Below are 17603 nucleotides of genomic sequence, written 5' to 3' on the forward strand. Positions count from 1 at the left end.
AATATCCATCTTACGAGATGGAAAGCTTAGAGATATACAATACCATATTATGATCGTCATTGTCAAAACCTTTAGATTGTCAGGGAATACCACGTTACCATGGAATGCCATGGTGTAAAGTATGAAGTATGTTTCTCCTTTAACCTCTGACCTCTCTCCCCTTTGACCTCTGCAGGTGACCCCAGTAGCTGGCCCACCAGAGGGGGGTACCAGGGTGACCATCCATGGCATGAACCTGGGCCTGGCATTCAGTGAGATGGTGGACAACGTGGAGGTGGCTGGAGTCAAGTGTTCCCCTGTAGAGGAAGGCTACATCATCGCAGAACAGTAAGTCAACGCACAGGTCACACGCAAACACATTAACCTAGCCTTAACCCTAACCTTGGATTTAAAAAATATACCTTCAAAACTGTAGACATTCCTAGCCAATTAATCAATGACAGTGTTAGGTGAATGGAACATGTTTCCACAGAACAGTAATGGATTAATGGCAGAAGATGCCTTGAAATAGAGTGAACAAAAAGAGGAAACCCTATATTATCTTCACAACAAATGATCTCAGTTCCCAGTTCTTTACCATTTTAAGACTATACACCAACAGCCATGCAGTCACTAAGTCTGCAGATTTCAGACCACTGAGAGGTGGGTAAAAGCACAGTAAAAGTAAATGAACATCACACAGGCCTAATTGTGTTCACTGTCAAGCATTGGCGTTGTATGCAACTGTATGAGGCTGGACCATCTAACACAAGCTGGCAGCTCACACACACACACACACACACACACACACACACACACACACACACACACACACACACACACACACACACACACAGAGAGACACGTACGCGCACACACACATACACACACACACAGAGAGAGACTCGTACGCACACACCCACAGAGACACACACACACACACAAGCACGAACACGCAAACACAGACAAATACACAGAGACACTCACAGACACACACACAGACAAGCATGCACACTCTCTCTCTCTCTCTCTCACACACACACACACCAGAGAGACTACTCTCTTAATTATGACTGGAGCAAGGCCATCAGTCTCGGCCTGTTGTTTTCCCGTACAGGAAGATAACCCACACCTCACACACACACCTCACACACACACACACACACACACACACACACACACACACACACACACACACACACACACACACACACACACACACACACACACATACACAGCCCATCAGTCCCAGAACCTCTGTGTGTGTTTACCTTTCTTTAATTGTTTTAATTGCCTGGTGCAGCAGAGAGCACATTAAGCCTGTCCCATCTCCCTTCACTAATTGTCCGTGGCCCATGTTTCATAATTGGCTTCCTGCTGCCTCCCACAGATAGACCAGACAGTTCAGTCAGAACGGCTGAGTCAGGAGAGCAGTGCATTGTGGATACCCCTGCCCTCACCTAGACGGGTAGATAGACCCTCCCTGTCACAGCACTACTGTAACAGTGCTCTCTGTCTTCACATAGACAGACAGGTGTATGTGTCCTGTACACCTCTCAGGTGAATGACCTCTAACCCTCCCTGTCACAGCACTACTGTAACAGTGCTCTCTGTCTTCACATAGACAGACAGGTGTATGTGTCCTGTACACCTCTCAGGTGAATGACCTCTAACCCTTCCTGTCACAGCACTACTGTAACAGTGCTCTCTGTCTTCACATAAACAGACCGGTGTATGTGTCCTGTACACCTCTCAGGTGAATGACCTCTAACCCTCCCTGTCAGCACACATCAGCACTCTACCATCCTGACCCTGAGTGGAATGGAGTGGTGGCTTATGGGTGCCCTCACCTTGACAGGTGTATGGAGGACCTCTCAGACGATTGACTCAAATGGAACCCTCCCTGTCAGCACTCTACCATCCTGACCCTGAGTGGAGAGGAGTGCAGAGCAAAAGGAGGATATGCAGACAGACAGAAAAAGTGCTCTGTCACTCTCTCTTCCTCCATTTGAATGAAAGGACAATGACTTGGAGTCAGTGGGGTAGAAGAGAGTTTTGTGAGTTTCGTGTTGGAGCTGCGGCCTGCGGAGACAAAGGTAGCCTGGCACACAAAAGAACAGAGTAGAACAGACTCCTCTGTGGAGTGAAGTCCTTAACCTTAATTCCTCTGCTGGCCTTCTTCTGCCCTCCCTCTGAACCCCGAGGAGCACTGCAGCACTGTCCTGCTGCGGTGTCGACTACTATACACACCCACATCAGGTAAACCTCAGCACCGATGCTGAGGCAAATCAGAGAACTTTCAAAGGAGTTAATTAGACACTTTGCTGTGCATGTGTTATTCTCTAAACATCCAGGAGGGAAGTATTTTGGCCATTGCTATTAAGGCAAAGGCTTTTGAAATAGCTTTGGTAGCTAGGTTGGGGGATAGTTGGTGTTGTGTGGGGTAAAGTTATATTTTAGCACCGTAAGTGTTTGGGGAGGTCTGGCTGTGTGTGTGTATAATTGAAATACGCTGCGTGTCACACTGGCTGTAGGGGACCATTTGTCAGCAGTGCACCGATCTGACAGCAGTTTAATCCGATTGGGACACTGCTGGAGTGAATTCATTTATTTTGCGGTGTAAAACGTGTCAGAGGGGGAAATTAGAAACCTGGCCGTGGTCCCCAGCAGCAGTATTACTGGGACTAAGAAGGGGTAGGGTTGTGGGTAGTGTTGGCGTAGTGGTCTGGATCCCTGACTTAGCAGAAGTTAGCACACATTGTCAACCTGTTGGTTCTCTGCCCTTAGTCTTGCCTTGGTCGGACTAGTGTGGTTTGCATCACAAGCTGTTCTCCAGTCAACAGACTATTTTTATTTATGTTGTCTCTTTTTATTTATTTAGTCTCTTTTTTTACTATTGGCCCATCCACCACCCCCCCGTCTTCGGAGGAGAAAAGTTTGTTTTACATTTTTGGTTTGTAACATATACATGTTATATACAGTGCTTTCAGGAAGTATTCATACCCTTTGACTTGTTCCACGTTTTGTCGTGTTACAGCCTGAATTCAAAATGGAATAAATGTTTCTCACCCATCTACACACAATACCCCATAATGACAAAGTGAAAACCTGCTTTTAGATTTTAGCAAATGTTTTGAAAATGAAATACAGATATCTAATTTACATAAGTGTTCACACCCCTGAGTCAATACTTTGTAGAAGCACCTTTGCCAGTGATTTTACAGTCTTTCTGGGTAAGTCTGTAAGAGTTTTCCTCACCTGTATTGTGTTCTGCAAATTGGTTGTTGACCATTGCTAGACAACCATTTTCAGGTCTTGCCGTAGATTTAAGTCCAAACTGTAACTCTACCACTCAGGAACATTCACTGTCTTCTTGGTAAGCAACTCCAGTCTAGACTTGGCCTTGTGGTCTAGGTTATTTTCCTGATGAAAGGTAATTTAATCTCCCAGTGTCTGGAGGAAAGCAGACTGAACCAGGTTTTCCTCTAGGATTTTGCCTCTGCTTAACTCCATTCTGTTTCTTTTTTATCCTGAAAAACTCCCCAGTCCTTAACAAATACAAGTATACCCATAACATGATGCAGCCACCACTATGCTTGAAAATACGGAGTGGTACTCAGTAATGTGTTGTATTGAATTTGCCCCAAACATAACACTTTGTATTCAGAACAAAAAGTGAATTGCTTTGACACATTTTTTGCAGAGAGCAAAACAGGATGCATGTTTTAGAATATGTTTATTCTGTACAGGCTTCCTTCTTTTCACTCTGTCAGTTAGGCTAGTATTGTGAAGTAACTACAACACGCCTTAATGGCCGTGGCGCGATTTTAGAGGCCCCCCTCTTGGGCACAAAGACACAATTTTGCTGTTATCAAGCTAGTTTCCTGCAATTCTACACATTTTGTCATGGTGCTGAGAGAAAATGTTCAGCTTTAAAGCTAATTTCCTACAATTGTACACATGTTGTGTCACGTTGGTATGAAAAGTGTCGGGAGACAGGCGCAGGAATGCGTAATAGTTTTTTTTATTAAGCCCAAATTACGGCGTGCCGTGTAAAGGCACGGGGACGAAGACCAAACAAACACGTAACAAAACACAGGGTAGCAACCCAAACAAAAGAGCGAGGAGTTCCTCGAATAAATAACACACGCGCACAAAGATTAACACATGGGACGAGACCCATAATCATCTGCGCAATCCACAACGGCACGAAAGCCAAAACACACAGCACAGGTACTCACCGCACCAACTCACACGCATTGGAACAATAATTGACAGCCCAATGGAAACCAAAGGGCACACTTATACAAGTACTAATCAGTGGGAACAGGGGACAGGTGTGCGTGATGAAAATTTAAGTTTACTCTGAAAACGTTTTACCACCCCAATTTTTTTTAAATACATTTATATATTATTATTATTATATAGTATATAATTATTATTTATGTTTTGAAGTGGCAGCCACAATTGCATATAGGAGAAACACTGGTCCCTGCCTGGGAGTAAATCTCTTCCTCTCAGCCCAGCCAGGAGCTCTCTTGGCCTCATTAGTTGTGATTCAGGAGATAAACGCTAGAGAAACAATGATGTGGCCACCCTACTCTCCATCTCTCTTTCTCATTTTCTCTTTCTCTCTGGCTCTCTCTCTCCGTCTGTCTTCATCTCCCTCAACACCATGATTGATTCTTGTTCTTTATTACTTTCCACAAGCGTCGATCAATAGGCCTCCCGGTTTTATTATGTCATTTGATCTGGCCACCTGCCGGCGGAGGGAGACACCTGATCACGCCTTATGATGAAGCTGTATTGATCCGCCGTGGGGTGTCGGCCGGGTTCCTGACTGTGATTTATACTTGACGTTGCTACGGCGACGCTGGAGCTTGATCAGCACGGCAGGGGGCTTGTCGGTGGAGGGCTATTTATGATGTCTAGGCCCCTCCACTCCCCAGGAAGTTATAGGGCTACTGCTATGAGAGGTGTGGCGACTGGTGGAGGAGCAAGCTTCTGAAAGCTGTACGCGGCGAGGTGTCCAGTTCAATTAAGTTTCACGTTTTTTTATGTCACGTGCGCGAGTACAGTGCAATGCCTTTCTAAATGGCCTGCCTTGGATGTGTCATGTAAACCAATCAGAGAGCCAGAGAGAAGATTACATTACGAGATGAGATCGATAACGTAGAGGACCATAATGACCCTCGTAACTTTTCCTCCCAGTCCAACATATATATGAGAGCCTGCCTGGTGAAGTCAGAACAGGGACTGGCTGAGAACACTACTGTCTCTATGGGAATGGATGACAAAGAACATCAAAATGTACAGTATGTACTTTGTGTTGAATACTGTATTCCGTGACATTGAGCTGTATTGTACAATGCTGAATAGACGTGCTAGATAGCGTTGGGATTGTGTGTTCCTTCCAGGACAGTGTGTCTGACTGTGTATGTGGTGTTCTCTTCCAGGATAGGGTCGTTTGGTTTATTGCCCGAGTTTAGTGTTTGACTGTGTGTGTTTTTGTATGTACTTCCATGATAGTGTGTCTGACTGTGTGTGTTTTTGTATGTACTTCCAGGATAGTGTGTGAGATGGATGCTGCCCCAGCAGACAGCAAGCCTGGCCCGGTCCAACTGTGTGTTGGGGAGTGCAGACCTGACCTCAAGACTCGCTCTGCCCAGCTCTACGCTTTTGTGGTAAGATTGTGTTATCATGAATATTATATAAGTATTTTTCCCATACAAATAGTAAGAAAAAAAGTAAGAAACTTGGCAAAATAATGAATAACTCTACACGATTGGCTGGAGACTATTAAAACGTTTCAGAATGAGGAAGAGAATTATTCCTTAAGCTTTCTTCCATGCCGACCGCCATTGTTGTCTTGTAAGCCAGAGAATAAGTTATAGAAAGCCTCCCGAAGGAACTGAAATGATGAAGCCTTTTCCTGAAGTATGTTATGTTGAAATACATAATAGCACAGTAATTACCACAGAGGTGCCCAGGGAATCAGCAGTGATTAAATAGACAATAGGTGTTGTCAACAGTAGGTGTTGTCATACAGTAGTAAACCATAGGAGAATACCTGAATGAACACCTCCACACTTGCCTTCGTCCACACCTGTATCTCACCCATACTAAAGCTAGCCTGCAGCTAACTGATAATCAACACTCCCATTCACACACTCCCAATTAGCCACCCCTTAACAATTAACAGCCGCTAGTAATTACCAGAACTGTTTTCAGAGTACCACTTTAGCCTATCCCCTGACTAGCACAGCACTGAGTGAGGAACCATGTGTGTGTGATGTTTGTGTGTCTCCACTGACACTTTTGACACCCATAATTCATGTTGCTGCTCAGGGAGTTGCGACATCATCACAGCGCTGTGCGTGGGTACTACAGTACTTTACCTGCAATTCCCTAATATCACAGCCCCGTTAAAGAAAAGGACACATCACAAAAGCTCTCTTCAATTTAGTAGACAACCAAACACCCTCCGCGTGTGTGTGTGTGTGTGTGTGTGTGTGTGTGTGTGTGTGTGTGTGTGTGTGTGTGTGTGTGTGTGTGTGTGTGTGTGTGTGTGTGTGTGTGTGTGTGTGTGTGTGTGTGTGTGTGTGTGTGTGTGTGTCCCTCTAAGTGTGTCTGTGGCACTGAGGAGCAGTCTGACTCTGTTTTGTCAGTGTCTCTCAGGATTCCAGCCTTGCTGTGTTGATGTTTCTTTGTCTGTCTGTCTGTCTGTCTGTCTGTCTGTCTGTCTGTCTGTCTGTCTGTCTGTCTGTCTGTCTGTCTGTCTGTCTGTCTGTGTGCTCGCTGATGACAGGCAGGGCGACCCGGCGGGGCCACTGAAAACACTAGTTATTTTCCGACTGCCTTTTTAAAAGGTCCAGTGGTATAGAACTCAGCAACACAACACAGGATGAGTGGGATCGCAGAGGGACTTTAAAAGCTCCCTATTTACATGGGGTCACAGTGCAGAGGGTGGGCATGCCACGGATCGGGGCAGTTGAAAGCTGTTCTTTTCTGCTGTGGCTCAGTATTGAGTAGACGGTACTGTTAGAGGGACAGGAGGTGTATGATAGCTGAGTGCATTACAGTCATAGAGGGGAAAAAAATGCCCTCCTGTCTCCCTTCCACCTCTAGATGCCATCAGTGCAGGGCCTGTCCCCCAGCAGAGGGCCTGAGTCTGGGGGCACCAAGGTGACCATCACAGGGGAGAACCTGGGCGCTGGCAGCAGTGTCACCGTCCTCTTTGGAAACCAGACCTGCGAGTTCTACGGGTAAGTGAGAGACTCATCTCACCCCCTCTCCTCCTTATACAGACTAGTTCATTTGTGGTAGTTTATTACATCCTGTATTAGTCTCCTCTTGATCTCTCCTCCTTTTATTACATCCTGTATTAGTCTCCTCCTGATCTCTCCTCCTTTTATTACATCCTGTATTAGTCTCCTCCTGATCTCTCCTCCTTTTATTACATCCTGTATTAGTCTCCTCCTGATCTCTCCTCCTTTTATTACATCCTGTATTAGTCTCCTCCTGATCTCTCCTCCTTTTATTACATCCTGTATTAGTCTCCTCTTGATCTCTCCTCCTTTTATTACATCCTGTATTAGTCTCCTCTTGATCTCTCCTCCTTTTATTACATCCTGTATTAGTCTCCTCCTGATCTCTCCTCCTTTTATTACATCCTGTATTAGTCTCCTCCTGATCTCTCCTCCTTTTATTACATCCTGTATTAGTCTCCTCTTGATCTCTCCTCCTTTTATTACATCCTGTATTAGTCTCCTCTTGATCTCTCCTCCTTTTATTACATCCTGTATTAGTCTCCTCCTGATCTCTCCTCCTTTTATTACATCCTGTATTAGTCTCCTCCTGATCTCTCCTCCTTTTATTACATCCTGTATTAGTCTTCTCCTGATCTCTCCTCCTTTTATTACATCCTGTATTAGTCTCCTCCTGATCTCTCCTCCTTTTATTACATCCTGTATTAGTCTTCTCCTGATCTCTCCTCCTTTTATTACATCCTGTATTAGTCTCCTCCTGATATCTCCTCCTGTGGAAGACAGAGAAATTAGAAGAAAGAAAATCCATTTGTAATGTTTTCAAAACTTATAATAAATATATGTAAATTGTGCTGTTACCCAGTGGTCTCTCTCTCTCTCTCTCTCTTTCACTCTTTTTTTCATCTAAGTGAGAGCCCCCTAGGGGCATCTCTCCTTCTCTTCCAGTCAGAAATGTCTGCAATTCTTAATAAGTTTTTGATGACCCACTGCATCAAACCTCTCTAATAATAGCCTCCAGACAACCTTATGCTCCCCTGCCCGGGAGTTTTTCCTTTTTTCAGTTACCTTTACTGTTTTTATTTGATCTGCTCTCTCTTGCTTCGTTTTCATCTCTCTTTCTCGCTCGCTCTCTTTCTTTCTCTCTCTCTTTCTTTTTCTCTCTCTCTCTCTCTTTCTTTCTCTCTCTCTATCTCTCGCTCTCTCTCTCTTTTTCTCTGTCTTTTTCTCTCTCTCTTTCTCTATATCTAGCTTTCTCTCCCGCCCTACCTGTCTCCATCTTTCGCCCTACCCCTCTCTCTCCATCCCTCCCTCCCCCTCTCTCTCTCTCTCTCTTTCTTTCTCTCTCTCTTTCTTTTTCTCTCTCTATCTCTCGCTCTCTCTCTCTTTTTCTCTGTCTTTTTCTCTCTCTCTTTCTCTATATCTAGCTTTCTCTCCCGCCCTACCTGTCTCCATCTTTCTCCCTACCCCTCTCTCTCCATCCCTCCCTCCCCCTCTCTCTCTCTCTCTCTTTCTTTCTCTCTCTCTTTCTTTTTCTCTCTCTATCTCTCGCTCTCTCTCTCTTTTTCTCTGTCTTTTTCTCTCTCTCTTTCTCTATATCTTGCTTTCTCTCCCGCCCTACCTCTCTCCATCCCTCCCTCCCCCCCTCTCTCTCTCTCTTTCTTTCTCTCTCTCTTTCTTTTTCTCTCTCTATCTCTCGCTCTCTCTCTCTTTTTCTCTGTCTTTTTCTCTCTCTCTTTCTCTATATCTAGCTTTCTCTCCCGCCCTACCTGTCTCCATCTTTCGCCCTACCCCTCTCTCTCCATCCCTCCCTCCCCCTCTCTCTCTCTTTCTTTCTCTCTCTCTTTCTTTTTCTCTCTATCTCTCGCTCTCTCTCTCTTTTTCTCTGTCTTTTTCTCTCTCTCTTTCTCTATATCTAGCTTTCTCTCCCGCCCTACCTGTCTCCATCTTTCTCCCTACCCCTCTCTCTCCATCCCTCCCTCCCCCCTCTCTCTCTCTCTCCCTCTCTTTTCCGCTATCTATTTAAAGCGGTGCAGCGGAAGGGAAGGGCGGAGGTCTCATTGTAATGCTGTAAGATTGAGAAGTCAAGGCAGCTCTAATGAGATCCGGGCTAATTGTTCCTCACTGTGATTCTGACCGTGGCGAGAGAGGAGAGGAGGATGGGGGGGGGGGGGGGGGGGGGATAATGAACAGGGCTAGTTTCAGGGGGGTGGACAGGTAGGGCAAGGATCCATAGAGAGGGATAGAGAAAGGTGAAGAAAAATGAAGAGATGCAAACATTGACTGTGTGTGTGTGTGTGTGTGTGTGTGTGTGTGTGTGTGTGTGTGTGTGTGTGTGTGTGTGTGTGTGTGTGTGTGTGTGTGTGTGTGTGTGTGTGTGTGTGTGTGTGTGTGTGTGTGTGTGCAGGAGGACCATGACGGAGATTGTGTGTTACTCGGCCCCCTCCCTGACTGGGGTGGGTTCGGTGCAGATCAGCGTGAGCGTGGACCGGGCCCAGGTCAAGGAGAGTCTGAGTTTTGACTACATCGAGGACCCCACTGTCCAGCGCATCGAGCCAGAGTGGAGCATCGCCAGGTAACATCAACACCGACGCTCCTAGACATCAGGAACTGGACGCTCTCTACTCCGTAGTCCTTCATAGAAGGCACCATCAAACTAACCCCACCAGCACTGCTAGTTAACAGCAGGAGTTGGCTTGGGTGAGTCAGTGTTCGATAGTGCAGAGCTGTAGTCAGACAAAAGACCGGAGTAGTAGTGGTAGGGATCGTGATCGCATCGCTGCAGCATCTCCCAGGCAGACAGGATTTGTAATTAAAGAGAGGGATGATGAGGGCTAAGTGAGAGTGAGAAAGAGAGAGACTGCGAACATGTGGCAGAGGCGTGAGCGTGGAGCAGATGGCAGCCGAGATGGAGTTTAGTCCGGAAGAGAAGACAGAGCAGCGTGTCTTCCATCACTCTCTCCGCTGAGAGACAGAGAGAAGAGGGGAGGGGCACCGCATTGTTTCGTCAAACCTTTTCTGAAGCATGAGCCGCGCCCATGCCTTCTCTCAGGCCTGGGGATCAAACGGGCTGCCAGGGTGCAGTCTACATAAACACAACCCAGGAATGCGTAGCTAAGATCAACAGGAAGGGAGGAGATATATGTGCGTTATGCATTAGATGCAACACACGAGTATATTTTACCTGGCCCACACCCTGGCCCACACCCTGGCCCACCATAGCTTCACTCCTCCTTGTACTCCTGATTGGATGGATCGGTTAGGGGCTGCGTGCTCATTGGGCGTTTTGTTCTGTGGACCTCAGATGAACTCTTGTCACTGAGGTCCGCTAGACTGTAGGGGATGAAACTGCAGCAGCACCACGCACACAACGATTGTGGTGACTCTTTGACTTTCTGTCTAGGTGATGCTCATCTAGTGCTCCCAGCAGCCCTGGCTAGCCTGGTCACGAGTATAACCCCCAGTGCTTCAGCTCAGCCGTAGTAACAGTCCCAATCACGATAACAGTCCTACCAGTAGCTCGCGAGAAGACCCCTGCTCCTGTCCTGTCCGCCTGTGTTGTTTAGGTTAGCACAGCCTGGCTTTTTTTTGGTGTTGTGTATTATCTGTCGAGCCACGTACCTACGACCGCTTCATACTAACTAGTGACCTCGGCGACCACAGCTAGCTGATAGCCTTCGGTAGATGAAAGACGAGCCCGCCGCTGAGTTTGATTACAGTTCTAGTGAAGTCAGTTAAAAGCACCTTTAATCGTTTATTTACCTCAAAAGCCTATTATCTTCTGAAAACGCCTTGTCAAAGAACAAGTTAGTTTGAAGCTTTTTTATTTATCTGAGGTAAAAAAAAAAGAACGTTTCCACAAAGGGGTTGTGCAGGGAAGGAAGTTTTGCAGAGAAGGTCTTGTTGTTGACTGGTGTGTTTGTTTGTAAAACTTCTCTCTCTCTCTCGTGTGTGTGTGTGTGTGTGTGTGTGTGTGTGTGTGTGTGTGTGTGTGTGTGTGTGTGTGTGTGTGTGTGTGTGTGTGTGTGTGTGTGTGTGTGTGTGTGTGTGTGTGTGTGTGTGTGTGTGTGTGTGAAACAGCGGCCACACTCCTCTGATGGTGACAGGAACTCATCTGGATGTTGTGCAGGAGCCCAGGATGCGCGTCAAGTACGGCGGCCGCGAGTCTGTCAACGTGAGTAGTAACACGCACGCACACACACACATACACTAGGCCAGATGATGCTGGGGACGAGTAGTACAACACACGATGTTGGGAATGGCTGTCATATGAAGTCTCGTCCCGCTAACCCCCATCTTCCTCTACTTCCTACAACCTCCCCATGAACCATATCTCACATCTCCCTTAACTCTAACTAGCCTCCTTAAATAAGGGAGTAGTTGGAGAGTGGTTCACATGCAGTATTTAATTAGACCGTTTTGTCACCGCCAGGCTCCCGTTACCATGGCCAGTCAGTCAGGGCCTCAGCTATACACAGTCCAGGTCTACTATACGCTAACCTGCTCTACCCCACTTAGACTTGTTGTCTATTCAGAGGATTCAGCCTGAATGTTAAATCTCTCACGGGGACTTTTTCTGGAATCTTGAGTGTGGGAGGGTGTTGGAGGGGTGGGGGGAACGTAGTGGGGTGGAGGGGCTAAGCAGGATAGAGGGTGGTGGGCTTGGACGGCCGGGAGGAGACGGGGGGCTTGTCCGTTCCTAATGGCTTCCATTAGAAGATGAAGTGCTATCAGAAGGCTTTGGTCAGCATAAAGAGCCCTTCTCTGTATAATCAGGGGCGGGCGGGCGGGACGGGGGAATCGTTACAAATTGCATTTACTCTCCATTCCTGGGGGTCCATGTTTAATTACGGGATTTTATTCCACCGCTACGGTCGGTGGGTAGGTAGGGGTGAAGGTGGGGAGGGCAAAGGGGTGGGGGGGGGGGGGGTAGTGCGGAACAAGTGCGTCATGCCAGGAAATACTGTCAATCATAAAGACATATTGTACACGTACACACACTGTAGTGAAATGCCTACTGTACACTCACTCACTCACAGACAGACAGGCACACACACACACACACACTATATGACCGTGCTCTGAAGTCTTCTTCTTTGACTGAAATGGCCTCTATGTGACTGATATCACACTTCACTAGAACGCTGTTCTCTGGGTCGGAGAATCTTTTTAGAGAACATTTGAACAGATTTTCACCAAGGTAGTGTCTCCTTACCTTCTGCATTCACAACCCTCCCCCACCAGGACAGACTGTACTGCACTAAAGTGGTTCTGAGGGGCCTGAGGTTTCTTCATGATTGCTCCAGTAGCCAACATCAAAACTGTAACCTAGTCCTTTGTTCTAATACATGTCTCCATGTGCGGACCCTTTTATACGACGAAACCCAGCCATTTTGGGTCTAACGACAGACAGTCACTGCTTTATACACACAAAGAGAGAACTGGGTCAGATCACAAAGAATTCTTGGAAACCTCTGAGCTGAAATCGGATTTGACTTGTGTGTGGTTGCTGTCTGGTGTGTCAGTCAGGTGCAGGCAGAACGCTTTGAGAGCTCTGCGGCTTCCTCCTTTAAAGTGCAGTCTCACTCCCCCCCCCCCCCCCACACACCTACCTAGCTCCTCTCACAGACACCCGGCTCCTCTTTGATTCCCTCGCCCCAGAAGAGGCGAAGAGAAGAAGCCGCCATGTGAATTTTTGTTAACTGCTGAGGTTACAATTACGTATCTCTTCATCCCTTCCTTTCGTATTTGTCGCGAGGGGAAAGGCAGAAAGCCGTGCAATCAGGGCCCAGCCGAGAAAGGGCCTGTCATGTCAGCCTTCGAAGTGTCACTTGCCTTCCACTAAATTGCCTCTCTCGTCTCCCTTCTTCCATCCTTCCCTCTCGTCACCTGCACACGATTCTTCACAAAGAAGAAGGCACAGAAAGGGAGACAATTTTCTTTGACACGCTCTGTACCTGTCACTGGTTCACAATTGAAACATTAATCATTGTCCCTGATTAAAGCTAAAAGGTGTATTTTTCCCCTCACAGACCCACCCTCCCATTTTCTCAGAGAGCATTTCACATGCCACATTTTACCCCCATTAAGAAGTCTGCCTGGCTGGTGTGATGTCGTCATGAGATAGATAGAGGCTATGTCCCAAATGGTACCCTATTCCCTACATAGTGCACTACTTTTAACCAGAGCCCAATGGCACTGGTCAAAAGTAGTGTATTATATAAGGGGATAGGGTTGCATTTGTAAGGGGATAGGGTTGCATTTGGGACACAGCCAGACTGTCAGAAGTGGAAGCGATCAACAGCAATTTGAGCTGATCAGCGAGAGAGACAGAGAGCCCTACTCTTCACTAGGTCTATAAAGCAGCACAGCACTTACAGTCCTTATGCAATCAGACCTTTCTCTTTAGAGCATTGTCCTACTAGCAAACTGTATAAAAGACCTCACCCCAAGAGACATACAATGAACACTCAGATAGACTGACGTGATGAGCAGATGCATAGAAGGAATAGATGGTGAGACTCCACTATAGATACAGCTTGCTCCCTCTCTCTACCTCAAGCTATATGTGTGGTTAATAAGCTGTCCTCCTGTGTCTTTCTTCACCGTCTTCCAGTCTTCCCAGGTTCTTTCACCCTCATCCACTACAGCTGTACCATCCCTCCCCTCCTCTCTCCAGTCTCCATCCATCCCTCCCCTCCTCTCTAAACTCTCCATCCATCACTCCCCTCCTCTCTAAACTCTCCATCCATCCCTCCCCTCCTCTCTAAACTCCATCCATCCCTCCCCTCCTCTCTAAACTCTCCATCCATCCCTCCCCTGCTCTCTAAACTCCATCCATCCCTCCCCTCCTCTCTAAACTCCCCATCATTCCTCCCCTCCTCTCTAAACTCCATCCATCCCTCTCCTGCTCTCTAAACTCTCCATCCATCCCTCCCCTCCTCTCTAAACTCTCCATCCATCCCTCCCCTGCTCTCTAAACTCCATCCATCCCTCCCCTCCTCTCTAAAAACTCCATCCATCCCTCCCCTCCTCTCTAAACTCCATCCATCCCTCCCCTCCTCTCTAAACTCTCCATCCATCCCTCCCCTCCTCTCTAAACTCTCCATCCATCCCTCCCCTCCTCTCTAAACTCTCCATCCATCCCTCCCCTGCTCTCTAAACTCCATCCATCCCTCCCCTCCTCTCTAAACTCTCCATCCATCCCTCCCCTCTTCTCTAAACTCCATCCATCCCTCTCCTCCTCTCTAAACTCTCCATCCATCCCTCCCCTCTTCTCTAAACTCCATCCATCCCTCCCCTCATCTCTAAACTCCATCCATCCCTCCCCTCCTCTCTAAACTCCATCCATCCCTCCCTTCCTCTCTAAACTCTCCATCCCTCCCCTCCTCTCTAAACTCTCCATCCATCCCTCCCCTCCTCTCTAAACTCCATCCATCCCTCCCTTCCTCTCTAAACTCTCCATCCATCCCTCCCCTCTTCTCTAAACTCCATCCATCCCTCTCCTCCTCTCTAAACTCTCCATCCATCCCTCCCCTCCCCTCCTCTCTAAACTCCATCCATCCCTCCCTTCCTCTCTAAACTCTCCATCCATCCCTCCCCTCCTCTAAACTCCATCCATCCCTCTCCTCCTCTCTCCAGTCTCCATCCATCTCTCCCCTCCTCTCTAAACTCTCCATCCATCCCTCCCTTCCTCTCTAAACTCTCCATCCATCCCTCCCCTGCTCTCTAAACTCCATCCATCCCTCCCCTCCTCTCTAAACTCCCCATCATTCCTCCCCTCCTCTCTAAACTCCATCCATCCCTCTCCTGCTCTCTAAACTCTCCATCCATCCCTCCCCTCCTCTCTAAACTCTCCATCCATCCCTCCCTTCCTCTCTAAACTCTCCATCCATCCCTCCCCTCCTCTCTAAACTCCATCCATGCCTCCCCTCCTCTCTAAACTCTCCATCCATCCCTCCCCTCCTCTCTAAACTCTCCATCCATCCCTCCCCTCCTCTCTAAACTCTCCATCCATCCCTCCCCTCCTCTCTAAACTCATCCATCCCTCTCCTCCTCTCTCCAGTCTCCATCCATCCCTCCCCTCCTCTCTAAACTCCATCCATCCCTCCCCTCCTCTCTAAACACTCCATCCATCCCTCCCCTCCTCTCTAAACTCTCCATCCATCCCTCCCCTCCTCTCTAAACTCTCCATCCATCCCTCCCCTCCTCTCTAAACTCCATCCATCCCTCTCCTCCTCTCTCCAGTCTCCATCCATCCCTCCCCTCCTCTCTAAACTCTCCATCCATCCCTCCCCTCCCCTCCCTCCTCTTAAACTCCATCCATAACCTCCCCTCCTCTCTAAACTCTCCATCCATCCCTCCCCACCTCTCTAAACTCTCCATCCATCCCTCCCCTCCTCTCTAAACTCTCCATCATCCCTCCCCTCCTCTCTAAACTCTCCATCCATCCCTCCCCACCTCTCTAAACTCTCCATCCATCCCTCCCCTGCTCTCTAAACTCTCCATCCATCCCTCCCCTCCTCTCCTCTCTAAACCCCATTCATCCCTCCCCACCTCTCTAAACTCTCCATCATCCCTCCCCTCCTCTCTAAACTCCATCCCTCCCCTCCTCTCTAAACTCTCCATCATCCCTCCCCCCAAACTCTGGATTTTCTACTCTCCTGGCCACCTTCCCAATACACGGTTATATTGACTGTGGAACAACGCAGGGCATTATTCATCGCTAGGCTACACTAACAGCCTGGTCGCCCAGTGGATATTTCACAGCACCGTCCACTCTCATTTAGCATGAGATGATTTTTCACCTGTTCAGTATGGTAAGGCCAAGCACCATCACAACCTCCAGCTTGTACAAAACATTTCATCAGCTGCTGTAGTTCGTCTTGTTCCACGGCCGTCAGATGTGACTAATATAAGAGAGATACTGCCAGCATTACCAGCTGGTGGAAACAAACAGGACATTGAAAGAAGTGGATGAAGTGTAGGAGTGATATCACTCATTGGCAAGAATATTGCTCACATAACCTTTGACCCTTGGCCTTACAGAGCTGTCTCCTCTCTCCTACTCATGACCCCTGGAGCCTATTTCCTCCTGCCCTCCCGTCCCTCCTCTACTGCCTCCCTCTCACCAAGTCAGAGACCTGGCGTGTGGTGCCTGGGCTGAGTGGGCTGCTGCAGACTGCAGTAGATTCTCTTATAATTAATTCAGCCAGAGGGCCAGACTGTTAACGTTACAGCTGCTGCTGTACAATGCACCGCTCCATCACCATCCAGTGCCAGTCAGGGCAAAAAGAATAGGAGGCAAGATTCCAATTATTTTATAGCTGTTGACCTGGAGCAACTGTATACTGGATGAGGAAAGGGATGAAGACTAAGGACAGATAGCTAAGACTGTACAATATTTGTGGAAAAGACATGTTTCATAATGGATCTGATTGTATTAAATTGAAATGTGTCTGGTTGGAGTAGAATACATTAGGCTTTTCTAAACTGGTGGTTGGCAGAATAACTGTTCCTACAGTGGAATAATTGACAGCATATGATATCCCTCCACGACTCAGATGCCTCTATTTCCCCCTTCACTACCCTGATCACTTACCATATACACTGAGTGTACAAAACATTAAGGACACCTGCTCTTTCCATGACATAGACTGACCAGGTGAATCCAGGTGAAAGTTATGATCCCGTATTGATGTCACTTCAATCAGTGAAGGGGAGAAGACGGGTTAAAGAAGGATGTTTAAACCTTGAGACAAAGGATTGTGTATGTGTGCCATTCACAGGGTGAATGGGCAAGACAGAAAGATTGAAGTGCCTTTGAATGGGGTATGGTAGTAGGAGCCGGGAAGTGCGCAACTCACTCAATATTAGGAAGGTGTTCTTAATGTTTTGTACACTCAGTGTAGCAGCACCAAGCTCAGTGACATATTCAGAGTGTGACCTCTTTAGATCAACACACTCGGAAGAAAGGATTCAGGAAGGGAGGGAAAAGAAGAAACAATTGAGTCGTCGTCTCCCCCCCCACACACACACACACACACACACACACACACACACACACACACACACACACACACAGAGAGAGTGTGTGTTGAACACATGCAGCATCCGTCCATCCAGCCACTCCAGCTCTGAACAGATGGTAGTGGGAGCCATAGTAGTTGACTTGCATATACATCGCTGTTCTGTTCCTACCAAGACAGACACAGACAGGCAGGCAGGGAAAGATGCTGGGGTAGCATATGTGCCTGTCTGTATCATGTCAGTGTTTATAGCATGGAAATAACAGCGACAAGGAACTTTTGTTATACAGTCTCTGAAATTATTCGACGTGGCTCTATTTTGGCTGGCGTT

The 17603-nt window shown here is 47.5% G+C and overlaps 1 protein-coding gene across 1 annotated transcript in view; it reads left to right on the plus strand.

The window, feature by feature from the left end:
* The window catches only part of LOC106567158 (plexin-A2), a 260888-nt gene that overhangs the window by 231562 nt on the left and 11723 nt on the right, over nucleotides 1-17603 (plus strand). Inside the window, exons 13-17 of the mRNA XM_082960069.1 lie at nucleotides 176-327; nucleotides 5546-5663; nucleotides 7108-7244; nucleotides 9652-9819; nucleotides 11325-11418. Of these exons, the coding sequence (XP_082816195.1) occupies nucleotides 176-327; nucleotides 5546-5663; nucleotides 7108-7244; nucleotides 9652-9819; nucleotides 11325-11418 (669 nt within the window). The remainder of the gene's footprint in view (nucleotides 1-175; nucleotides 328-5545; nucleotides 5664-7107; nucleotides 7245-9651; nucleotides 9820-11324; nucleotides 11419-17603) is intronic.

This window comes from Salmo salar, chromosome 13 (assembly GCF_965601325.2).
Source record: "Salmo salar chromosome 13, fSalSal1, whole genome shotgun sequence".
NCBI classification, from domain to species: domain Eukaryota; kingdom Metazoa; phylum Chordata; class Actinopteri; order Salmoniformes; family Salmonidae; genus Salmo; species Salmo salar.